We start from the raw sequence: 20103 nt of genomic DNA on the forward strand, positions 1-20103 counted from the left end.
CTTTATACACCTTTACACCACAATTTATCATATCTCTGTTTGTATATAAGGTATGTTGACACCAAATTCACATCTTCAAACATATATTTTGTACAGTGATGACCATCTCCTTCCACTATCCTTGCTATTCCCCTTCTCCCTCCCTTTCCCTCCCATCCTTATTTTCTATCTAGAGGTAATCTTCCTCCCTGCTCTCCCTCCTTACCCCACTTTGGGTCACTCCCCTTGTGTCAGAGACAACATTTGGCATTTGTTTTTTTTTTGGATTGGCTAACTTTACTTAGCATAATCTTTTCTAATGCCATCAATTTCCCTGCAAATGCCATGATCTTATTCTTTTTTGGTGCCAAGTAATATTCCATTGTGTATAAATACCACTTTTTTTTTTTTTATCCATTCATCCCATGAAGGACATCTAGGTTGGCTCCACAGTTTAGCTATTGTGAATTGTACTGCTATAAACATTAATGTGGCTGTGTTCCTGTAGTATGCTGTTTTTAGGTCCTTTGGGTATAATCCGAGAAGAGGAATAGCTGGGTCAAATGGTGGTTCCATTCCCAGCTTTCCATGACATCTCCATACTGCTTTCCAAATTGGCTGTACTAGTTTGCAGTCCCACCAGCAACGTATGAGTGTACCTTTTTCCCCGCATCCTCGCCAGCACTTGTTGTTGTTTGTCTTCCTAATATCTGCCATTCTTACTGGTGAGATGGTATCTTAGAGTAGTTTTGATTGGCATTTCTCTGATTGCTAGAGATGGTGAGCATTTTTTCGTGTATTTGTTGATTTATTGTATATCCTCTTCTGAGAATTGTCTGTTCAGGTCCTTGGCCCATTTATTGATTGGATTATTATTATTATTATTTTTTTTGGTGCTTATCTTGTTGAGCTCTTTATATATCCTAGAGATTAGAGCTCTATCTGTGTGAGGGGTAAAAATTTGTTCCCAGGATGTAGGGTCCCTGTTCACCTCACAGATTATTTGTTTTGCTGAGAAAAAAACTTTTTAGTTTGAATCCATCCCATTTGTTGATTCTTGGTTTCAATTCTTGTGCTATAGGCTCTTATTAAGGAAGTTGGAGCCTAGCCCCACATGATGATGATTAGGGCCTACTTTTTCTTCTATTAGATGCAGAGTCTCTGATTAGTTCCTAGATCCTTGATCCATTTTGAGTTAACTTTTGTGCATAGTGAGAGATAGGAATTCATTTTCATTTTGTTGCATATGGATTTCCAGTTTCCCTAGCACCATTTGTTGAAGATGCTATCCTTTCTCCAGTGCATGTTTTTGGCACCTTTGTCTAATATGAGATAGTTGTTATTTTGTGGGTTAGTCTCTGTGTCCTCTATTCTGTACCATGGTCTACCAGTCTGTTTTGGTGCTAGTACCATGCTGTTTTTGTTATTATTGCTCTATAGTATAGTTTAAGATCTGGCATAACGATACCACTTGTTTCACTCTTCCTGCTTAGAATTGCTTTAGCTATTCTGAGTCTCTTATTTTTCCAGATGAGTTTCATGATTGCTTTTTCTATTTATATGAGGAATGCCATTGGGATTTTAATAGGAATTGCATTGAACCTGTGTAGCTTTTGGTAGTATGGTCATTTTAATAATGTTAATTTTGCCTATCCATGAACAAGGTATATCTTTCCATCTTCTAAGGTCTCTCTTTAGGGTTCTGTAATTTTCATTGTATAGATCTTTCACCTCTTTTGTTAAATTGATTCCCACATATTTTATATTTTTTTTGAGGATATTGTGAATGGGGTAGTTCTTCTCATTTCCCTTTCAGAGAATTTGTCACTGATATACAGAAATGCCTTTAATTTATGTGTGTTGATTTTATATCCTGCCACTTTGCTGAATTTATTTATTTGTTCTAGAAGTTTCCTAGTGGAATTTTTTGGGTCTTCTAGGTATAGAATTATATCATCAGCAAATATTGCTAGTTTACGTTCTTCTTTTTCCTGTAGTTATTCCTTTAATTTCTTTCTTCTGTCTAATTGCTCTGGCCAGTGTTTCAAGAACTGTGTTGAATAGAAGTGGTGAGAGGGGCATCCCTGTCTTGTTCCAGATTTTAGAGGGAATGCCTTCAGTTTCTCTCCATTTAGAATGATGTTGGCATGAGTCTTATTGTAGATAGCCTTTACAATGTTGAGATAAGTTTCTGATATCCCTAATTTTTCTAGTGTTTTGAACATAAAGGGATGTTCTATTTTGTCAACTGTTCTGCGTCTATGGAGATGATCATCTGGTTCTTATCTTTAAGTCTATTGATGTGATGAATTACATTTATTGATTTTCATGTGTTGAACCAACCTTGCATTCCCTGGGATGAATCCCACTTGATCTTGTTTCATGATCTTTTTGATATGTTTTTGCATTCGATTTGCCAGAATTTTATTGAGGATTTTTGCATCTATATTCATTAGAGATATTGGTCTGAAGTTTTCTTTTTTTGAGGTGTCTTTGTCTGGTTTTGGAATCAGGGTGATATTGGCCTTGTAGAATGAATTTGGAAGTGCTCCCTCTTTTTCTATTTCCTGAAATAGATTGTAGAGTATTGGTATTAGTTCTTCCTTAAAGATCTTGTAAAACCATTAAAACTTGGTTGGTAATCTTTTGATGGTTTCTTCTATTTCCTCACTTGATATTGGTTTGTTTAGTTGTGTATATTTTCCTGACTCAATCTGGGCAGGTCATATGACTCTAGGAATTTATCGATGCCTTCACTATCTTCTGTTTTATTGGAGTATAAGGTTTCAAAGTAATTTCTAGTTATCTTCTGTATTTCTTTAGTGTCTGTTGTGATATTGCCTTTTTAATCCCACATGTTAGTAATTTGGATTCTGTCTCTTCTATTCTTCATTAGCATGGGTAAGGATCTGTCAATCTTATTTATTTTTTCAAAGAACCAACTTTTACTTTTTTGTCAATTTTTTTCAATTGTTTCTTTTGTTTCGATTTCATTGATTTTAGCTCTGATTTTAATTATGTCTTGCCTTCTACTGCTTTTGCTGCTGGTTTGTTCTTCTTCTTCTAGGGCTTTGAGATGTAGTGTGAGGTCATTTATTTGTTGACTTTTCTTTCTTTTAAGAAATGAACTCCATGCAATGAATTTTCCTTTCATTACTGCTTTCATAGTGTCCAAGAGATTTTGATATGTTGTGTCTATGTTCTCATTTACCTCTAAGCATTTTTTAATTTCCTCCTTGATGTATTTTGTTACCATTGTTCATTCAGTAGCATACTGTAGGAATTTTTCTTCTTTATTTTATCATTGATATTCGATTTCATTCTATTATGATCGGGAAAAATGCATGGTAGTATCTCTACTCCTTTGTATTTGCTAAAACTTGCCCTGTGGTATAATATATGGTCTATTTTTGAGAAGGATCCATGTGCTGCTGAGAAGAAAGTGTATCTGCTTGATATTGGTTGATATATTCTACATATGTCAATTAAGTCTAAGTTATTAATTGTGTTAGTGAGTTCTAGAGTTTATTTATTCAACTTTTATTTGGAAGATCTGTCCAGTGGTGAGAGAGGTGTATTAAAATCACCCATGATTATTGTTTTGTGGTCTATTTGACTCTTGAACTTGAGAAGAGTTTGGTTGATGAACATAGCTGCACCATTGTTTGGGGCATATATATTAATAATTGTTATGTCTTGTTAGTGTATGGTTCCCTTGAGCAGTATGTAGTGTCCTTCTTTATCAATTTTGATTAACTTTAGTTTGAAATCTACTTTATTTGATATGAGTACGGATACCTCTGCTTACTTCCGAGGTCCATGTAAGTGGTATGATTTTTCCCAACCTTTTACCTTCAATCTGTGTATGTCTTTTCCTATCAAATGAGTCTCCTGTAGGCAGCACATTGTTGGATTTTTTTTTTTTAAATCCAGTTTACTAGTCTATGTCTTTTGATTGGTGAGTTTAAGCCATTAACATTTAGGGTTACTATTGAGATATGGTTTGTATTTCCAGTCATATTTGTTTATTTTTGTTATTTAACTTGACTTGATTTTCCTCTTTGATTAATTTTTCCTTTAGTGTACTCCCTCCCACTGTTGGTTTTCATTGTTATTTTTCATATCGTCTTCATGAAATGTTTTGCCAAGGATGTTTTGAAGCGCTGGTTTTCTAGCTGCAAATTCTTCTAGCTTTCAGAGTCTGTTGAAAGATCAGCCGTTAACCTAATTGGTTTACCCCTAAATGTAATCTTCTTCCTTTCTCTTGTAATATTCTCTCCTTGTTCTGTATGTTGGGCATTTTCATTAAAATGTGTTTTGATGTGTATCTGTTGTGATTTTGCACATTTGGTGTCCTGTAGGCTTCTAGGATATGGATTTCCATTTCATTCTTCATATCTGGATAGTTTTCTAATATTATCTCATTGAACAGATTGCTCATTCCTTTGGTTGAACCTCTATACCTTCCTCTATCCCAATAACTCTTAAATTTGGTCTCTTGGGGCTGGGGATGTGGCTCAAGTGGTAGCGCGCTCACCTGGCATGCGTGTGGCCCCAGTTCGATCCTCAGCACCACATAAAAACAAGGATGTTGTTTCCGCTGAAAACTAAATAAAATATTAAAATTCTCTCTCTCTCTCTCTCTCTCTGTCTCTCAAAAAAAAATTTGGTCTCTTTATGGTATCCCATATTTCTTGGATGTTGTGTCATGGTTTCTTATTAGCCTCTCTGTGCTGTCTACATTCTTTTCAATATGCTTTGTCTTTGTTGTCTGATGTTCTATCTTCTAAATGGTCTACTCTGCTGTTGATACTCTCATTTGAGCTTTTAATTTGGTTCATTGTTTTTTAAAATTTCTAGGATTTCTGTTTACTTTTTTTGTATAACCTCTATCTCCCTGTAGAGTTGATCTTTTGCTTCTTGGATTTGTTTATGTAATTCATTGTCAAAGTGATCTTTCATTGTCTGCATTTGTTGTCTAATGTCTTCCCTGAGATCCCAGAACATCTAAACCATGTATATCCTGAAATCTTTATCTGACATTTTTTTCTGCTGTAGATGTTACCTCTTCTAATGTTGTATTGTCTTGAATTGTTTGTGGTCCTTTCTTTCCTTGTCTTTTCATGTTGCTCACATTTCTTTCCAGTTCGGTGTGATTGTTGTGTTATTGTTTTTCCCCTATATGTTTGTATTGCTCTTGTATATTTCCGAGATCTCTCCTTTGTGTGGAAAGACAATGTTAACAGTTCCCAGTATCAATATTACATCATCTATGAGCAAGTTTTTGTTATTAATATATTTATAGTTAGTCTCTATGTCTAGAGTGTTGGATTCAATTATTATTTAAAATATATTCATTAGCTTCTTAAAAGGCGTACAGTTTCCAGTGGCGTATAGAGAACTAAGGGTTGGGCGTAGGACGTTATGTTAAGGGGGAAAGATGTGAGGGTATGGGGTTAATATATCTTAGCAACTTTGGAATAGAACTCTAATGAAGGGAGTTATTAGCAGGAGAATAGATAGATGGTATTTTAGGGTACACAGGTACATGGGAGGACAATAAGAAGCATAGAAACAAACACCTATTTGCATTTAGTACATTACACATAGTAAAAATAATAACACTGGGAGTTTGAGAGAGGAAGAGAAGGAGGAAGACAAATAACAAGAAAAGAAGAAGAAAAGGGGGAAAAGAGATAGAAAGGAATGAAAAGAAAAAGAAAAAAGATAAAGATAAAAAGAAAAAAAGAAAGGAGAGAAAAAGAAGAAAAAACAACACTCTTAGAATTCTGTTTTCTTCTCTTCCAGTAGGTGGTATTGTGCATTCCAGGTTGGGTCTCTGCCCTCAGGGTGGTGGAAGCAACCTGTGTGAGGAGGCTCTCCCTCACCTGCCCGATTTAGGTCTCTTTGGGTTGCTCCCAGTCTCTATCCCTCTCCCCCTCCTGCCCACCAGGTCCCAATTTCGAGATCACTTGTTCACCCTGGGCGGGCGGTGCCCTGGCTGCCACATGCTCCTGATCAACTGAGTGCTATCTCTGTGCTGGTAGTCACCATGTTATCATAGCTGGAGAGAGGGGGAGTTGGAAACCAGCAACCTGTTCTGTTAAATTCCCTCTGATAGTCATGCCCACTGAGAGCTGGTGAGAAAGGTTTTGAGTTATCACAGCAGGGGGAGGGGGAGTTGGAGACCATGGACCTTGTCAGTTGCACTCTGCTCTGATAGCCCTGCTCACCAAAAGCTGGGGAGAACTGTTCTGAGTTATCAGAGCTGGGGAGGGGGTGCTGGGAACGACACACCTGTTCAGATAGCCATTGGGATGTCAGCCACACCTGCCAGAAGTTGACAGTATAGATTTTCCAAGATGGCGACCGCCCGTTTCCCGCGCCGGGGTGTCCATTGAGGTAGAGGGAGCTGGGCTGTTCCTTTGCTATGCCCAGAACTCTGTCCTTGGTCTGGTGTCCTGCACTGATGCGGGTTGCAGTCTGCCGTCTTCAGCCCTGAAGGGGCAAAACCCCCTGCACCTCCACTGCCAGAAAGCCACTCAAACTTCACTCAAACTCTGCTTGTCTGTGGCGGGTTCCAGCACCGTGCTGCTGGCTGCTTCCATGGCAAAGAGGGACTATGCTCCCCCCACCACCTGTGCTGTTCTTGAAATAATTCGATGTTCAGGATCCTGACACGTGCTCCAAGAAGCTTAAATTGGTCAATGGGAGTCCCTGTGGGGGAACAGGTCCACCCGCTCCTGGGAGTCATACACAGAGCCACCAGTAACAGGTTCTCCTCTACTCCGCCATCTTGGAATCTAGTATGCTGTTTTTAAGTCCTTTGAGTATAGTCCAAGGAGTGGTACAGCTGGGTCAAATGGTGTTTCCATTTCCAGTTTTCTGAGGATTCTCCATACTGCTTTCCATATGGCTGCACCAATTTGCAATCTCACCAGCAATATAAGACTGTGCCTTTTCCCCCACATCCTTGGTAACCTTTTTGTTGTTTATATTCTTAATAGCTGCCATTCTGATTGGAGTGAGATGAAATCTTAAAGTAGTTTTTTTAAAAATAACTTTATTTATTTATTTACATGTGGTGCTGAGGATCGAACCCAGTGCCTCTCACATGCTAGGAAAGCGCTCTACTGCATAGCTACAACCCCAGCCCCAAATCTTAGAATAGTTTTGAGTTGATTTTTCTAATTGCTAGAGATGTTGAACATTTTTTCATATATTTGTTGACTGATTGTATATCATCTTCTGAGAAATGTCTGTTCATTTCCTTGGCCTACTTATTGATTGGGTTATTTGTTTATTTGCTGTTAAGATTTTTGAGTTTTTTAATATATCCCAGAGATTAGTACTCTGATGTGCATGTGGTAAAAATTTGCTCCCAAAATGTGGGCTCTCTATTCACTTCACTGATTATTTCTTTTGCTGAGAAGAAGCTTTTTAGTTTGAATTGGTGAAAGACCTCTACAACAAAAACTACAGAACGTTAAAGAAAGAATCAAAGAAAATCTTAGTAGATGGAAAGATCTACCTTGCTCTTAGGTAGGCAGAATTAAAATTGTCAAAATGACCATATTGCCAAAAGCACTATACAGATTTAATGCAATTCCAATAAAAATCCCAATGGCATTCCTCATAGAAATAGAAAAAAAAAAGAAAAAAAGCAGTCATGAAATTCATCTGGAAAATTAAGAGACCAAGAATAGCTAAAGCTATCCTCAGCAAGAAGAGTGCAGCAGGTGGCATAACTATATGAAACTATACTACAGAGCAGTAGTAACAAAAATAGCATGGTATTGGCACCAAAATAGATTGGTAGACCAATGGTACAGAATAGAGGAGGATTTTATATATATAATATATATTGCCTCTATATAATTATATGGAGGCAAGCCTATATAATTACAGTTATGTGCATATATGTGTATATATGAAGAAGACACAATGAATTTCACTATTAAGTGTATTATAATATACTAGTGAAATAATAATAATGAAGAAAAAAAGGTTTCTATTATTTCTAGCTTAAATGTATAATTCACCAGTGAAACCTTCTGGCTCTGTAGGTTAATTTGTGAGAAGTATTTTACTTTGAATTGAGTTTTTTAGTAGACATGAAGTTATTCTATTTTTTAGTATTTTTATTCACTTAAAGTATTATATAATTAAGGACTAGACTGTGTTTTTATACTTAGGTTTGATGAAGAGTGGACAGGTTGGAAAGGCATGATGGGGGTACAAAAGTGGCTGTTATCTAATGTTGATAAATTGGGGGGAACTCAGCAATGTCTGTTCAGATTCTTCTTGGTTTCCCTATGGAATATGGAGTCAAGTGCGTTCTTTGACTCATGAATTCAAGGGATGAGATTCATGGACAGGAGAATGTGAAAAGAAAGTATGAGAATTTATTAAAGTAAACCAGATTAAAGCTCCCATGGTGATAGAGGGAAGGTGAGAGTGACCTTTCTGCTCTTGCTGTTGTCTCACATGCTAAGGTGCTGTATTTTGGGGTAGCATTTCCTAAAGTTCATCAGTCTTATCATGAGACTGCATAATAAATATATTATTTATTTTTAAATATTTTTAAAACTGAATACAACAGCATTTCCTGCAAGTATTGAAGTGAGAATAGGTGGTTGATTACAGGTCTTCATCAAAAATTGTGGAATTGTTAAGTGAATGAGTAGGATTGAGTTTGAACTTGCAGTGTAAAATTTTGAAATTATGAATTAGGAAAGAATTCTTACATCTACTCTTCTGCAATGCATTAAAAATCTAACATGCTGTTTTTTAAGTAAAGAAAAATGGCAAGCATAGAGACCTGGGGTTGTTTCATTAAATGTCAGCATTCTTCTCCTTTCTCTTCCCTTTATGGCATTTAAGAAAGCACTAACTACCAGGTGGTCTGTGAGTGAAACATAATCCACTAATGCCGCAGTCTGGCTGGGCACAATTCAGGAGCCACTTGTCAAAAGAAACTAACTTTATTTTTAGAACTACAAACGCCAAACAAAACAGCTCCTCAGGAAAAAACCCTCAGAGCCCAACTGCCACCACCGGCTTCCACACACCTCTCACCCCCACACCAGCCTCTCAACCTCCCACAATCCTCCTGCTCTTGAGGCCGATTGGCTGGGTTGCGTGGGCAGAGCCAAAGAAGTTCCCCAATGAGCAGCTCCGTGGTCTGAAAGGGCAGGGAAACAGCCCAATGAGCAGCTTCGTGGAGGAGCCAATCAGCTAGATGTTGCTGGAGCCGCTGTGAGCCAATCATCAGCTGGCAGTCTGAAGGGCAGGGAAACAGCCCAATGAACATCACCACAGAGGAGCCAATCAGCTAGATGTTGCTGGGGCCACTGTGAGCCAATCATCAGCTGGCAGCTGGAAGTTTGCTGGCAGCTGGAAGTTTGCTGGGGCCCCTTTGGCTGTGGCTCTCAACACACTTATCTAAAGACTTGTATTCTTTCAGCTTTTTGAAATAAAAAAAAGTATATGACAAAGAGTTCATGTTGGATCTAATGTGGAAAGGAGCAGCATATTTGATATTTAATGAAGAAATTTTGACTGTATCATAACACCGCTTATTCAACATTTTGAAGTCTTTTCTTCATAAAAGGCTTCCCACTTTATTCTAGCACTTAAATGTAGTGAAAATGGATGACAACAAAGTAATTTTAAGCATGAAGGAGTGTACACATGGAGATATGAACTTGGAAAATGTAACACTTCCATAAATGAACTCAGTGATTTTTGTTATTTTCTTATTTAAGCATCTCTGAGAAGACAGTGTCAGGCGCAGGTTTAGATGATGAGATGAAGTTAGTGTGAAATATTTTCATCTCTAGAGGACAGCTGAGTCAGCAACACTGAGGATGCATTGGGTACTTCTAATCTTATTCTGGGGATGTGTGATAGATTGCAAGGAACAGTTTGAGGCAATTAGAGAAAAAACAATATTATGAAGGAAGAAATGCTCATGTTAATTTAAAAAATAATCTGAAGCAAGTTTATGAAGGAAGAAATGCTCATGTTTATTTAAAAAATAATATGAAGCAAGTTTATTTATTTTACATTAGCTTAGGATAGCCAGAGCCTTTTGAGGCCACCATAGCATATTTTCATGCAGACTGACATCTCTTGAGATAAATAAAATTTAAGGTTTAAATAACTGAAATAATTTTTATTAGCACATATGATGTCATGATGAATAGATTTTTCTGAAAAATATATTACTGCTTATTAAGGAGATTTTTCAACTCTAATTTTAAAGTTGTTGTTTAGTTGTTGGGGCATCTGTCCTGAAAATACATACTGAATTTTATATTTACTTGAAAAGAAATCACTTTTTCCCATTTGTATGTGTGGTGAATATCATGTATGGCACATGGATATGGTACATGGATATGGTACATGAAGTCTTCTGAATTTATATATAAATAAGTATGGCAGATGAGGCTGGTTCTCAATGGATAGTAGCAAGTAAGTCCCAGAAGGAGTCACTATATCTCTTAAATCCATAGTTTACTTATTATAAAATAAGAGTGTGGGTTAGTAATGTTCTGAAGTCTTCCATCTCTAAAATTGTGCCATTGAAATTAGTGAGTTACATGAAAGATTTTTAGTACAAATAATTCCATGACTGTTACAGTTGAGTTAATTTAGAATATAGGCTTATTTATAGTCTCTGTGTTTTGGTAGTGTTCATAGTAAGGGTACAATGTTTAAAATATAATTCTTCCAAAGGATCTCTGTTTCATCTTGTGTTAATAAGGAAATATGTAAAAGTCACTATTATACAAGGAATCACATGATAAATATCAAATGAAAAGAATATGCATAATGTTATCAAAGCAAAGACCATGAAATAAGTAGACCATAAAGTAACATAGAAAGGTAAATCAAAATATTAGTGATTTGGTCCTGATTCTAGGCATGAGGTGGTCTCCTGTTCTGCCATTTGATAATTCTGTCTGTGAGCCTCTGCTTCTTCATCTATTTGTTCAACAAACATTTCTTGTCTATTCTGTGACAAATTGCTTTTTAAATGTTGGGGATACAGTGGTGATAAACTCCAAAGAGGTCCCTCTTCATGGAGCTTGCATTCTCTCAACAGAAGGAGGATACAAGGAAGGGACAGACAGGGAACCAAATGGCAAAATAGTGGGTAGTAATAGAATGGTATGGATACTTTATGTTGATTGGGTAGTCCAGGAAGGCCTTCCTGAGGCAGTGTTATTTAAATGTCTGGAAGTCTGAATGACAAGAAGAAACCAAGAGAAAAAGGGAAGTTAGAATTAAGTAAGAGGAGTTAAAATGCCAAAGATCTAGGGAAAGCCTTGCAAAGGTTCAGCTAATGCTAAAGTCCTAAAGTTTTTTGTTTTGGCAGTACTGGTTTTGGAATCCAGAACCTTGTGCATGCTAGGCAATCATTCTACCACTGAACTACATGCTTGGCCCTGCTTTTAATTTTATTTTGAGACAGGATCTCACTGTGTTGCCCAGACTGCCCTCAAACTTGTGATCTTCTTTTCTCAGTCTTCCAAGTAATTGCAGGGGGAGTGCAGGCATGCAACCACCATGCCTAACTATGAACATCCTAAAATATGAACATGCTTGGGTTGTTGTCAGAATTGAATATTTGTTATCATTTTTATTTCCATTATCATTACCTTTTCAAGAAGATGTACACTAGACGTAGCACTAGAATAGGGTGTGGAAGCCACCTGTACTTCTTCCTTGTTCCTGAATGTCACTTGCATATTGTACTTTAGGTTAGACTGTCTCATGCCTTAAAGTGTTTTATATCAAATAGCAGCATAAAACAACAACAAATAATGCATCTGTAGTACTTTCTGTGTATTCAGCATTGTTCCAGGTACTTTACGTCTGTGTTGTGTCTTACTAGGAACAGGATTTAGATTCAGAAAAGGGAGAATTCTCAAGAAAACAAGAGAAAAAGGGAAGTTAGAATTAAGTAAGAGGAGTTAAAATGCCAAAGTGAAAGAAAATGAGACTACAGATGAAGAGTTAAGGGGAAGGAAAGACTCCCACCACCTTTTTTTTTTTTTTTTTGGTGTCTGCTATTGAACCCAGGGGCCGTTTACCATTGAGCTATTCCCCCAGTTCTTTTTCATTTTGAGACAGGGCTTTGTTAAGTTGCTGAGGGTCTGAAACTGGCTTTGATCTTGCAATCTCCTGCCTCAGCCTCCCAAGTTAACTGGGATTATAGTGTGAACTACCATGCTAGGCTAAGACGTTTCTCTTGAAATTTGTTCTCCAAATGCCATCTTCCTGTCTTGTTTCTAGACAGAGGAATAGTTTGGAGGGAGGAGGTTTGCTTGTTAGAATAGGATAGGTTCCAGGTTATGATAAAAGTTATAACAATCTTACCTGTTCTCAGAAGTTCCTGTGACTTTACTGTCAGTAAATGAAAATGCACTTCAGTCTTCTCCAGGAGTATTAGAGTCCAGCTGGTGTTAGAAGTAGCTGCGTTTCTTACCCTTTTTTCCCTATCTCAGTTCTCCTAAAAGCTTGATTTTGAGTTCTGCACTAAGTATAGTTTTAATGTTAAACCCTTTCCACCAAATCTCTTCTTTGCTTTTGGGTATCTCAACATTCCTTTAGTTATGTTACTGGACCTAGGTCAGGCTGATTGCTGCTCAAAAGCCAATATATGGGACGTGAGAATTGATGGGAAGGAAATCAGGTTTATTCTAGGGCCAGTACCCCTGAAGGTGGAGAGGGCCATCCTCCTCAGATTTCTATCTTTGGGAACTAAGGGAAGAACCGGGCCTTTCTAGGGGGGAAAGGAGGAAGGGGTGGGCAGTGGGCAGGACAACTACCTGATAAGGCAGGATCTTCATTCAAGACATGTCTCTGTGTTGTGTGTGTTCTCCCCCCCCCCACCTGCCCCCATGGAACATTGTGATTGACTTTTTAGATTTTGGATTGGATTTTTTATATATATTTGAAACACTAATGCCTACTGTTCAGAATCTTTACAGTGAGATCCAGGAATCTGGACTTATTTATTTATTTATTTATTTGAGACAGTGTCCCACTGTTTCCCAGTCTAGTCTTGATCCTAATTCCTCAGCTTCCTGAGAGCTGGGAATACAGCTACACATCCCCATAGCTGTCAGGCAAGTTTTTAAAAGATCTCCAATGACTCAGATAAAGCTGAATTGAGAAGTACGGTCTTGAAGAAATCTTGTTTTTAACAAAAATCTATATAAACTATATAATAGAATCAGATAATCTAAGCTGCACACAAAATCACATGAATACACACACACACACACACACAATTCCTTATATTTCCTTCTTAACAGGTAAAGATAAAAAGAAAGTCAGTGCTAAACAGAATTGCCAACCTAGCCAAAAACCAAAATGACTTTTATACCCTTTAATTTTCCTAAAATATAAGTGTTCCACCACCTTGTTATTTTTTATCTTCATCTTTCTGCATATAAAACATGTACTACTATTATTCGGTTACTCTTGGTTATTCATCAAGTTAATACATTTTATTTAAATAGGTTTAAATCAACATGTACCTCCAAAAGGGAATTTTCCTTTTATGCTTTTTAAAATTTTTAAGAAGTTACTTTTTAAGGAATACTTTTTAATAGAAATAAGACTTAGTCTCCAACTGTAATGGGGTGCTCTTTCAGGAGTTGCCCTTGGCAGAGTTACTTTTGCTTCCTATTCCTCTGCCCAGCTTTCTAAATTATAATGAAAGTGTATACCCAAATGATTAAGATGTTAACTGCTACACAATCTTTCTTCAGAATTGCAGAATGCACAACATCTGAATATTTTCAGAACATCAGAATGTGTAACACTCCTTCATATTATTTCAACTAACACAAAGCATACAAATTGCTATGATGTTTAACACATAGAAAAATACTGTTTGTAACTAGCCCCCCGGAGGCTAGTTGCATTGTGATGAATCTTTGTAACTTAGTCACATTTATTGAGTGCCTGTCATGTCACTAAATTGATGAATTTTAATATGAACGATGCAATTTATTTTGTAATTACAGATTTTTAAAATTTATCTAATAATAATACTGAAAATAAAAACAAATTAATGAAGAAATACATTATTTGAAGCCCATTTGCTACATACATTATTTAGGTTCTATATGAGATCAAAGTAGCATACAATTTCTTATATTTGCTTCTGAACAGGTAAAGATAAAAAGAAGGTCAATGCTAAACAGAACTGCTAACCTAGCCAAAACCAAAAAAGATTTGGGCTGGTGCTGTGGCTCAGCAGTAAAGTGCTCGACTGGCATGTGGGAGGCCCTGGGTTCAATCCTCAGCACCACATAAAAATAAACAAAATAAAGGCATGCTGTCCATCTACAACTACAAAATAAAAATTAAAAAAAGTATCAGAGATTTTATTTGTATAGGAAATAGTTTTATTTCTTCCATTATCCCATCTCCTCCTCTCCTTCCCCTCCCCTCTCTTTTTCTTTCTCTCCCTCCTTCCCTCCTTCCCTCCAGCCCTCCTTGCCTTGGTGTACTGGCCAGGACTTTCACTGAATGTTGCTGAGGAGTGTCACCTTAACAATAAGTGTCAGGTTTTGCTCATCTCAGGAGGAAAGTATTCAATATTTCACCATTATGTATGATGTTAGTTGTAAGTTTTTTGTTAGTTACCATTTAATAAGATGGTAAAGCTCCCTTATATTCCTGGTTCACTGAAAGGTTTTAACTGGAATGAATGCCGATTTTCTTCAAATGCTTTTCACACATCAGTTGATACGATCATGTGGTTTTTCTTCTTTCGTCCCAATCCTTTCATTCCCCAAATAAAATCTCTGGTTGTGACACATTATTATATGTGTTTGTAAAATTGAAAATGCAGAAGTTTTCATTTTCAGAAGGATTTTAACTACATATTCAATTTTGTCCACTAGATATTTTTTAGGTTATCTGTTTCTTTTTGGGTAGAGTGGATAGTTAGTGACATTTAAGGAATTTGTCCAATTAATAGGCAGAATTTATTATCCTTTTGATGTTTATGGTGTCTGTAGTGATATCCACTTTTTTGTGTCTTTTTTTTCTTTGTCACTGTTAAGGGAGCCTTCTCAATTTATTCATTCTTTCAAAGAACTGTTTTTGATTTCATTGATTTAAAAATTTTCTTTTCCCAATTTTATTTATCTTGTTATCTTTATTTTCTTCCTTCTTCTTACTTTGAGTTTTTTTTTGAACTTCTTTTTCTAGTTTCTTTAAATGAAAGTTGAGGTATTGAGTTTTTTTAACATTTATTTATTTATTTTTTTAGTTTTAGGAGGACACAATATCTTTATTTTACATTTATGTGGTGCTGAGGATTGAACCCTGTGCTTCATGCATGCCAGGCGAGCACTCTACCACTGAGCCAGAATCCCAGGCCCGCCCCCGCCCCAATTGAGTTTTTGATGTTTTTTTGGTAACATTTTATAACTCTAAATGTCCCCATGTGTATTATTTAGATATATCGCACTGGTTTTGTTATTTTATTTTCATATTTTAATTAGTCCAAAATATTTTATAATTTGAACATTCCCCTTTGGCTTTTTTTTTTAATCCTTGGATTATTAAAAGTGTGTTTCATTTCTAAGTGTTTGGGAATTTTTTAGATATATTACTGTTACTGATTTCCAATTTTATTCTAGCCACTGAACATATTTTTCATGATTTTAATTTTTGAACCTTTTATTGTTTTATAACCCAGGAAGTATTTTATTTTGGTGAATGTTTTATGTGCATTTAAAAAGAATGTTTTCTGCTCTTCTTAGGTAGAGTGATATGTAAATTTGAGGTTCTATTGATGATGCTGCTCAATTCTTTTATAACCTTGCTGAATTTTTGTGCTTTTTCTTTTGATTACTATAAGAGGAATGTTGGAAGTCTTTCTTATAAAATTGGAATTGTGTGGTCGCTTCATTTCTGTCAATTTTTGCTTCATATATTTGAGACTCTGTTGTTAGGTGCATACACTTAGAGGATTCATAAATATCCTTGTTGAATTGATCCTTTTTAACATTGTGTAATGTCTTTTATCCTTAGCGATTTCTTATCTTGCTTGGTAGTCTAGTCTCTTTGGCTCTTTTTAGATTTGTATTTTTTAAGCCTTAGTTCTCGTGTTCCAACAAAAGAAATTTCAAGCCAGACATCAAAATCCAGGCAAGGAACTTTATTATAAGTGAAAATATAGTAAGGCTCACTCTCAAGAGAGAGAGTAGGTTGTCTCCAAGCAGAGAATGAAAAAGGAAACGGTGATGTCTCCAAATTTATTACCATTTGATGTCTGCCTTGAGAACCTTCTACACTCTGCCAACCTGTATGTCAGGCGGTTAAGTTTTTGACCCTAGTTTGTCCTCTCAGATCATGGTGGCCATCGTATTCACGGGTGCTCATCTGCAAGTCAGTCCTATGTCACTGTGGACATTGGTCAGAATGTGGCTGGTCAGAATTTAACCTTAGTGCACCGGCACTACTAAAGAAACCTCTCTTCTGAGATATATGGAGATACCTGTGGCCATAAATCCTAGCTTTATAGTGACCTCAGTAGATACTGTCAGGAGTTGGTCCCATTAATCCTTCTTTCTTGACATTTATTTAATTGGTTCCCTTTGTTTCCACCTGTTCATTCTCAAGGTTTGTGAATGTGGTGTTTTTATGAAAGCCAACTAATTATACATTTGACTTCAAAGTAACTTAAAAAAACCTGTGACCTTGCCATTTATTTCTCTGCTCATTACTGACTACTATCTAACATGTCCATAAATTTTCTCATTTTACTTTTAACTTACCTATATTATTATATTTAGTGTGAGTTTTTTTGAGACAATATAATTGTTTCTTATTTTCCTTTAATTGGTATGTGTAGGCCATTTAATTTAATATAGTTATTGATATGTTTGCATGTAAGTCTTCCATTTTATTATGTATTTTTAGCTTGTTTCCTTTTTTTCATTTCTGTTTTCACCTTCCCTGTTATTATCTGGATTATTCAAACATTTTGCAAGTATTTCATCTTTTCTGTATTTCTTTTTATGGTTCTTTTAATGATTCACTATGAATTGAGTCCTCTGTTTTTGGAGAAATATAGCAATAATTTGGTTGCTTTAAACTTAACCACTTAACTTTTTATGACTATCTTTTTAAAAATATCTTTATTTTAATGTGGTGCTGAGGATTGAACCCAGTGCCCCACACATGCCAGGCGAGCACACTACCACTTGAGTCACATCCTGAGCCCTTCATGACTGTCTTTTATTTCTCTAATTGCTGTGTAATGGACAATTTTAACTTTTATTATTTGAAGTGATTTTAAAGATATACTTGAAAATTGACTGTCATTCAAGATTAATTCTTGAAAACAATTAATAATTAAAATTATTATATTTTTGTAACTTTAAATGTAGTACAGTAGAGATAATTGTATTTCTGTATATACCTATATTCTTATTTTGTGTCTTTTAGATTCTAATATGGTGCTATAAACATAATAATAATGAATTTCTTCCAAATTCTTCTGTGAACTTTAAAAGTGTCATACCTAACCACCTTTTTTAAAAAAATATTTATTTTTTAGTTGGACACAATAATTTTATTTTGTTTATTTTTATGTGGTGCTGAGGATCGAACCCAGGGCCTCGAACATGCTAGGCAAGCGCTCTATCGCTGAGCCACAACCCCAGCCCATACCTAACCTTTACAGTTTGGAGGAATAGTGGTGATATTTCTGTGTCATTGATACAGATACACAACACAGTAATTTGTCTAGTTTCACACATCAGACTGCAAGTGAAGTTTGAGTTCAGACTCCAGGTCTTTTTGATCCCAAATCCATGCGTTTTACCATTTTTCTGGTCATTTATTTCACATACATTTACTGCACGTCATGTACCACTTAATTTTTTATTGAAAACAACACAGTCCTTGCCCTTATTGTTCTTACTGTCTTGTGGATGCGATAGATATTAAACAAATAAGTCTAAAAATAAGTGTGTAATTATTTTGTTGTAAGTTCAATGTAGGCAAAGGACAGAGTTTGATGAGAATAAAAAACATAAAGAACTTAGCTTAGATTGGGAATAGAGGTCTGGAAAATTTCTTTGAAGAAGTAACATTGGAGGTTAGAATCTGGGATGGATGGGAGTGAGCAAAGAGTGGAAGAAAAACTATTAGCAGAGGAAAAAGATGCCCTAAGACCTTGAGTTAGGAAGGATTTTAAAGGGTTGAAGGAGCTGAAGCAAGACAGGTCAGTGGGCTGCAATGTGGTGTTAGACTGGGCAGAGATAGAGCTGGAAGGAGAGGTGGGGTGGTTTGTCCAGGGCAGTGTGGACCTTGTGAAGGTGAGTTAATTGATAGTTGGCTTCATTTTCTCTCCATTTAGAATGCAGACTGTTTATAAGGTAAACACTACTTCCATGAATTAGTGAATAGAGAAGCTGATATCTTTTACCTCTATATGAGATAGTTCCAAGACCCCCGTATGCTTATTTGTCTTACAGCCTGTGGTATCTCAAGTTTTTCTAATGAAAAGAAGTTGAGTTCTCTCAAAATAGTTAGTAGGTTTCATTGTGTTGGTTAAAATAATGCTAAGGGAACAATACATTTGGAATGTCATGTGAAGAATAATGAACTTTAAATGTTTCCTCAATTTTAGACATGCTGTAGATAAACAGGATGTATTGCTCTAAATTTTAGCTTTTTAAAAAATGAGTTATTGAAATACTTCTCCTTCAGTATTTTCTTTAAATTTCTAATATTTACATGGTTATATCTTTCTCAGTCTGAGGGAAAAGGCCATACCAGTGCTGGAGATGTGATATATGAGGTGGTGAGTCTACAGCGGGAGTCTGACAAGGAGGAACCCATCACTCCTACTAGTGGAGGGGGTCCCTTGTCACCCCAGGAGGATGAAGCCGAAGAGGGTAAGAAGTTGGACTTACTCATTACCTCTTTAGTAATTGCTTTTCCTATAGATCTTCAGAAGTGGGCATGTATATGGATATGTGTGTGTGTGTGTGTATTGCACTGTCCTCAGTGCCACTTATGCAGCTATTTAAGTTGACACTTTGCTGGTGTGCTTCCTATTTTACTTCAAGTATTTTTGAAGAATTTAATGAGAAGTTTCAAATTTTCTCAAGTATTTCTAGATCTTCACTGATATATGTTCTACTTCATGTTTGACATTATTCAGTTCTGTCTTGATTTTTGTATACTACCTATTCCTTATTATTCACTATTTTGAAATAGCATGCTCTTTGTTCTTTTTACTACATGGATGCTACCAGGAGATGCTAACCAACCTCAGGAGAGTCACACAGCCTTTGGCTCCATGCACAGGACACTTTTTAAAATAGGAATTAGGGGTATATGACAGATCTTTACTTTAGGTGCTTATATTATCTGCCTATGGGATAGAATTTACCAATAGTGAATTTATGATTTATACCATCTTTGAAAAAGATCTTAGAATTCTTAGTCTTTTGCTAGATGAAATTATTCCTGTTTTTTCATTGTCATAAAAATAATAGCTGTTTTTGGTTAATATTTACTGAATGTTTAGTATCTGCAAGGTATCATTTTAAGTGTTTCAAATGTGTTCACTTATTTAGTTCTTAATGTCCTACAAGTATTCTTTATCAACTTGGTTTTAGGGATGAGGCACAGAGAGCATTAAGTCACTTGCTATGTCACTTGGCTGGAATTGGCAAAGCTGAGATCTGAACCCAAGCTGTGTGTTCTGACATTGACATTTATAATTACCATTTTATTTTTCCAAGTTATTCAAATGACTAAAACATACAAGCAACTCTCTTTAAACTAAGGTAAAATATTCACACAATAGCAAATTAACCATTTAAAAGTGTATGATTCAGTGGAATATAGAAATTCATGATGTTGAGAAACCATCACTTCTAATGTCAAAACATTTTCATCACCAAAGAAATAAATACCACACCTAAGAAGTCACACCTTGTTACCCCCTTTTCTTTGTCCTCAGATACCTCTAATTTGCTTTCTATATTTGTGGGCTTACCTATTCTGGGCAATTTATATAAATGGAATCATACAAAATATGACCCTTTGTGTCTGGCTTTTTTCACT

At 36.0% G+C, this 20103-nt stretch overlaps 1 protein-coding gene across 19 annotated transcripts in view; it reads left to right on the plus strand.

The window, feature by feature from the left end:
* The window catches only part of Rabgap1l (RAB GTPase activating protein 1 like), a 581968-nt gene that overhangs the window by 93199 nt on the left and 468666 nt on the right, over positions 1-20103 (plus strand). For all 19 annotated transcript variants that reach the window (XR_013426383.1, XM_078022342.1, XM_078022343.1 and 16 more), the window contains one exon: positions 18782-18923. Coding sequence is in view for 18 of the 19 variants with exons in the window: in XM_078022342.1 (XP_077878468.1) it covers positions 18782-18923 (142 nt within the window). In the remaining variant the exon portion in view is untranslated. The remainder of the gene's footprint in view (positions 1-18781; positions 18924-20103) is intronic.

This window comes from Ictidomys tridecemlineatus, chromosome 10 (assembly GCF_052094955.1).
Source record: "Ictidomys tridecemlineatus isolate mIctTri1 chromosome 10, mIctTri1.hap1, whole genome shotgun sequence".
NCBI classification, from domain to species: domain Eukaryota; kingdom Metazoa; phylum Chordata; class Mammalia; order Rodentia; family Sciuridae; genus Ictidomys; species Ictidomys tridecemlineatus.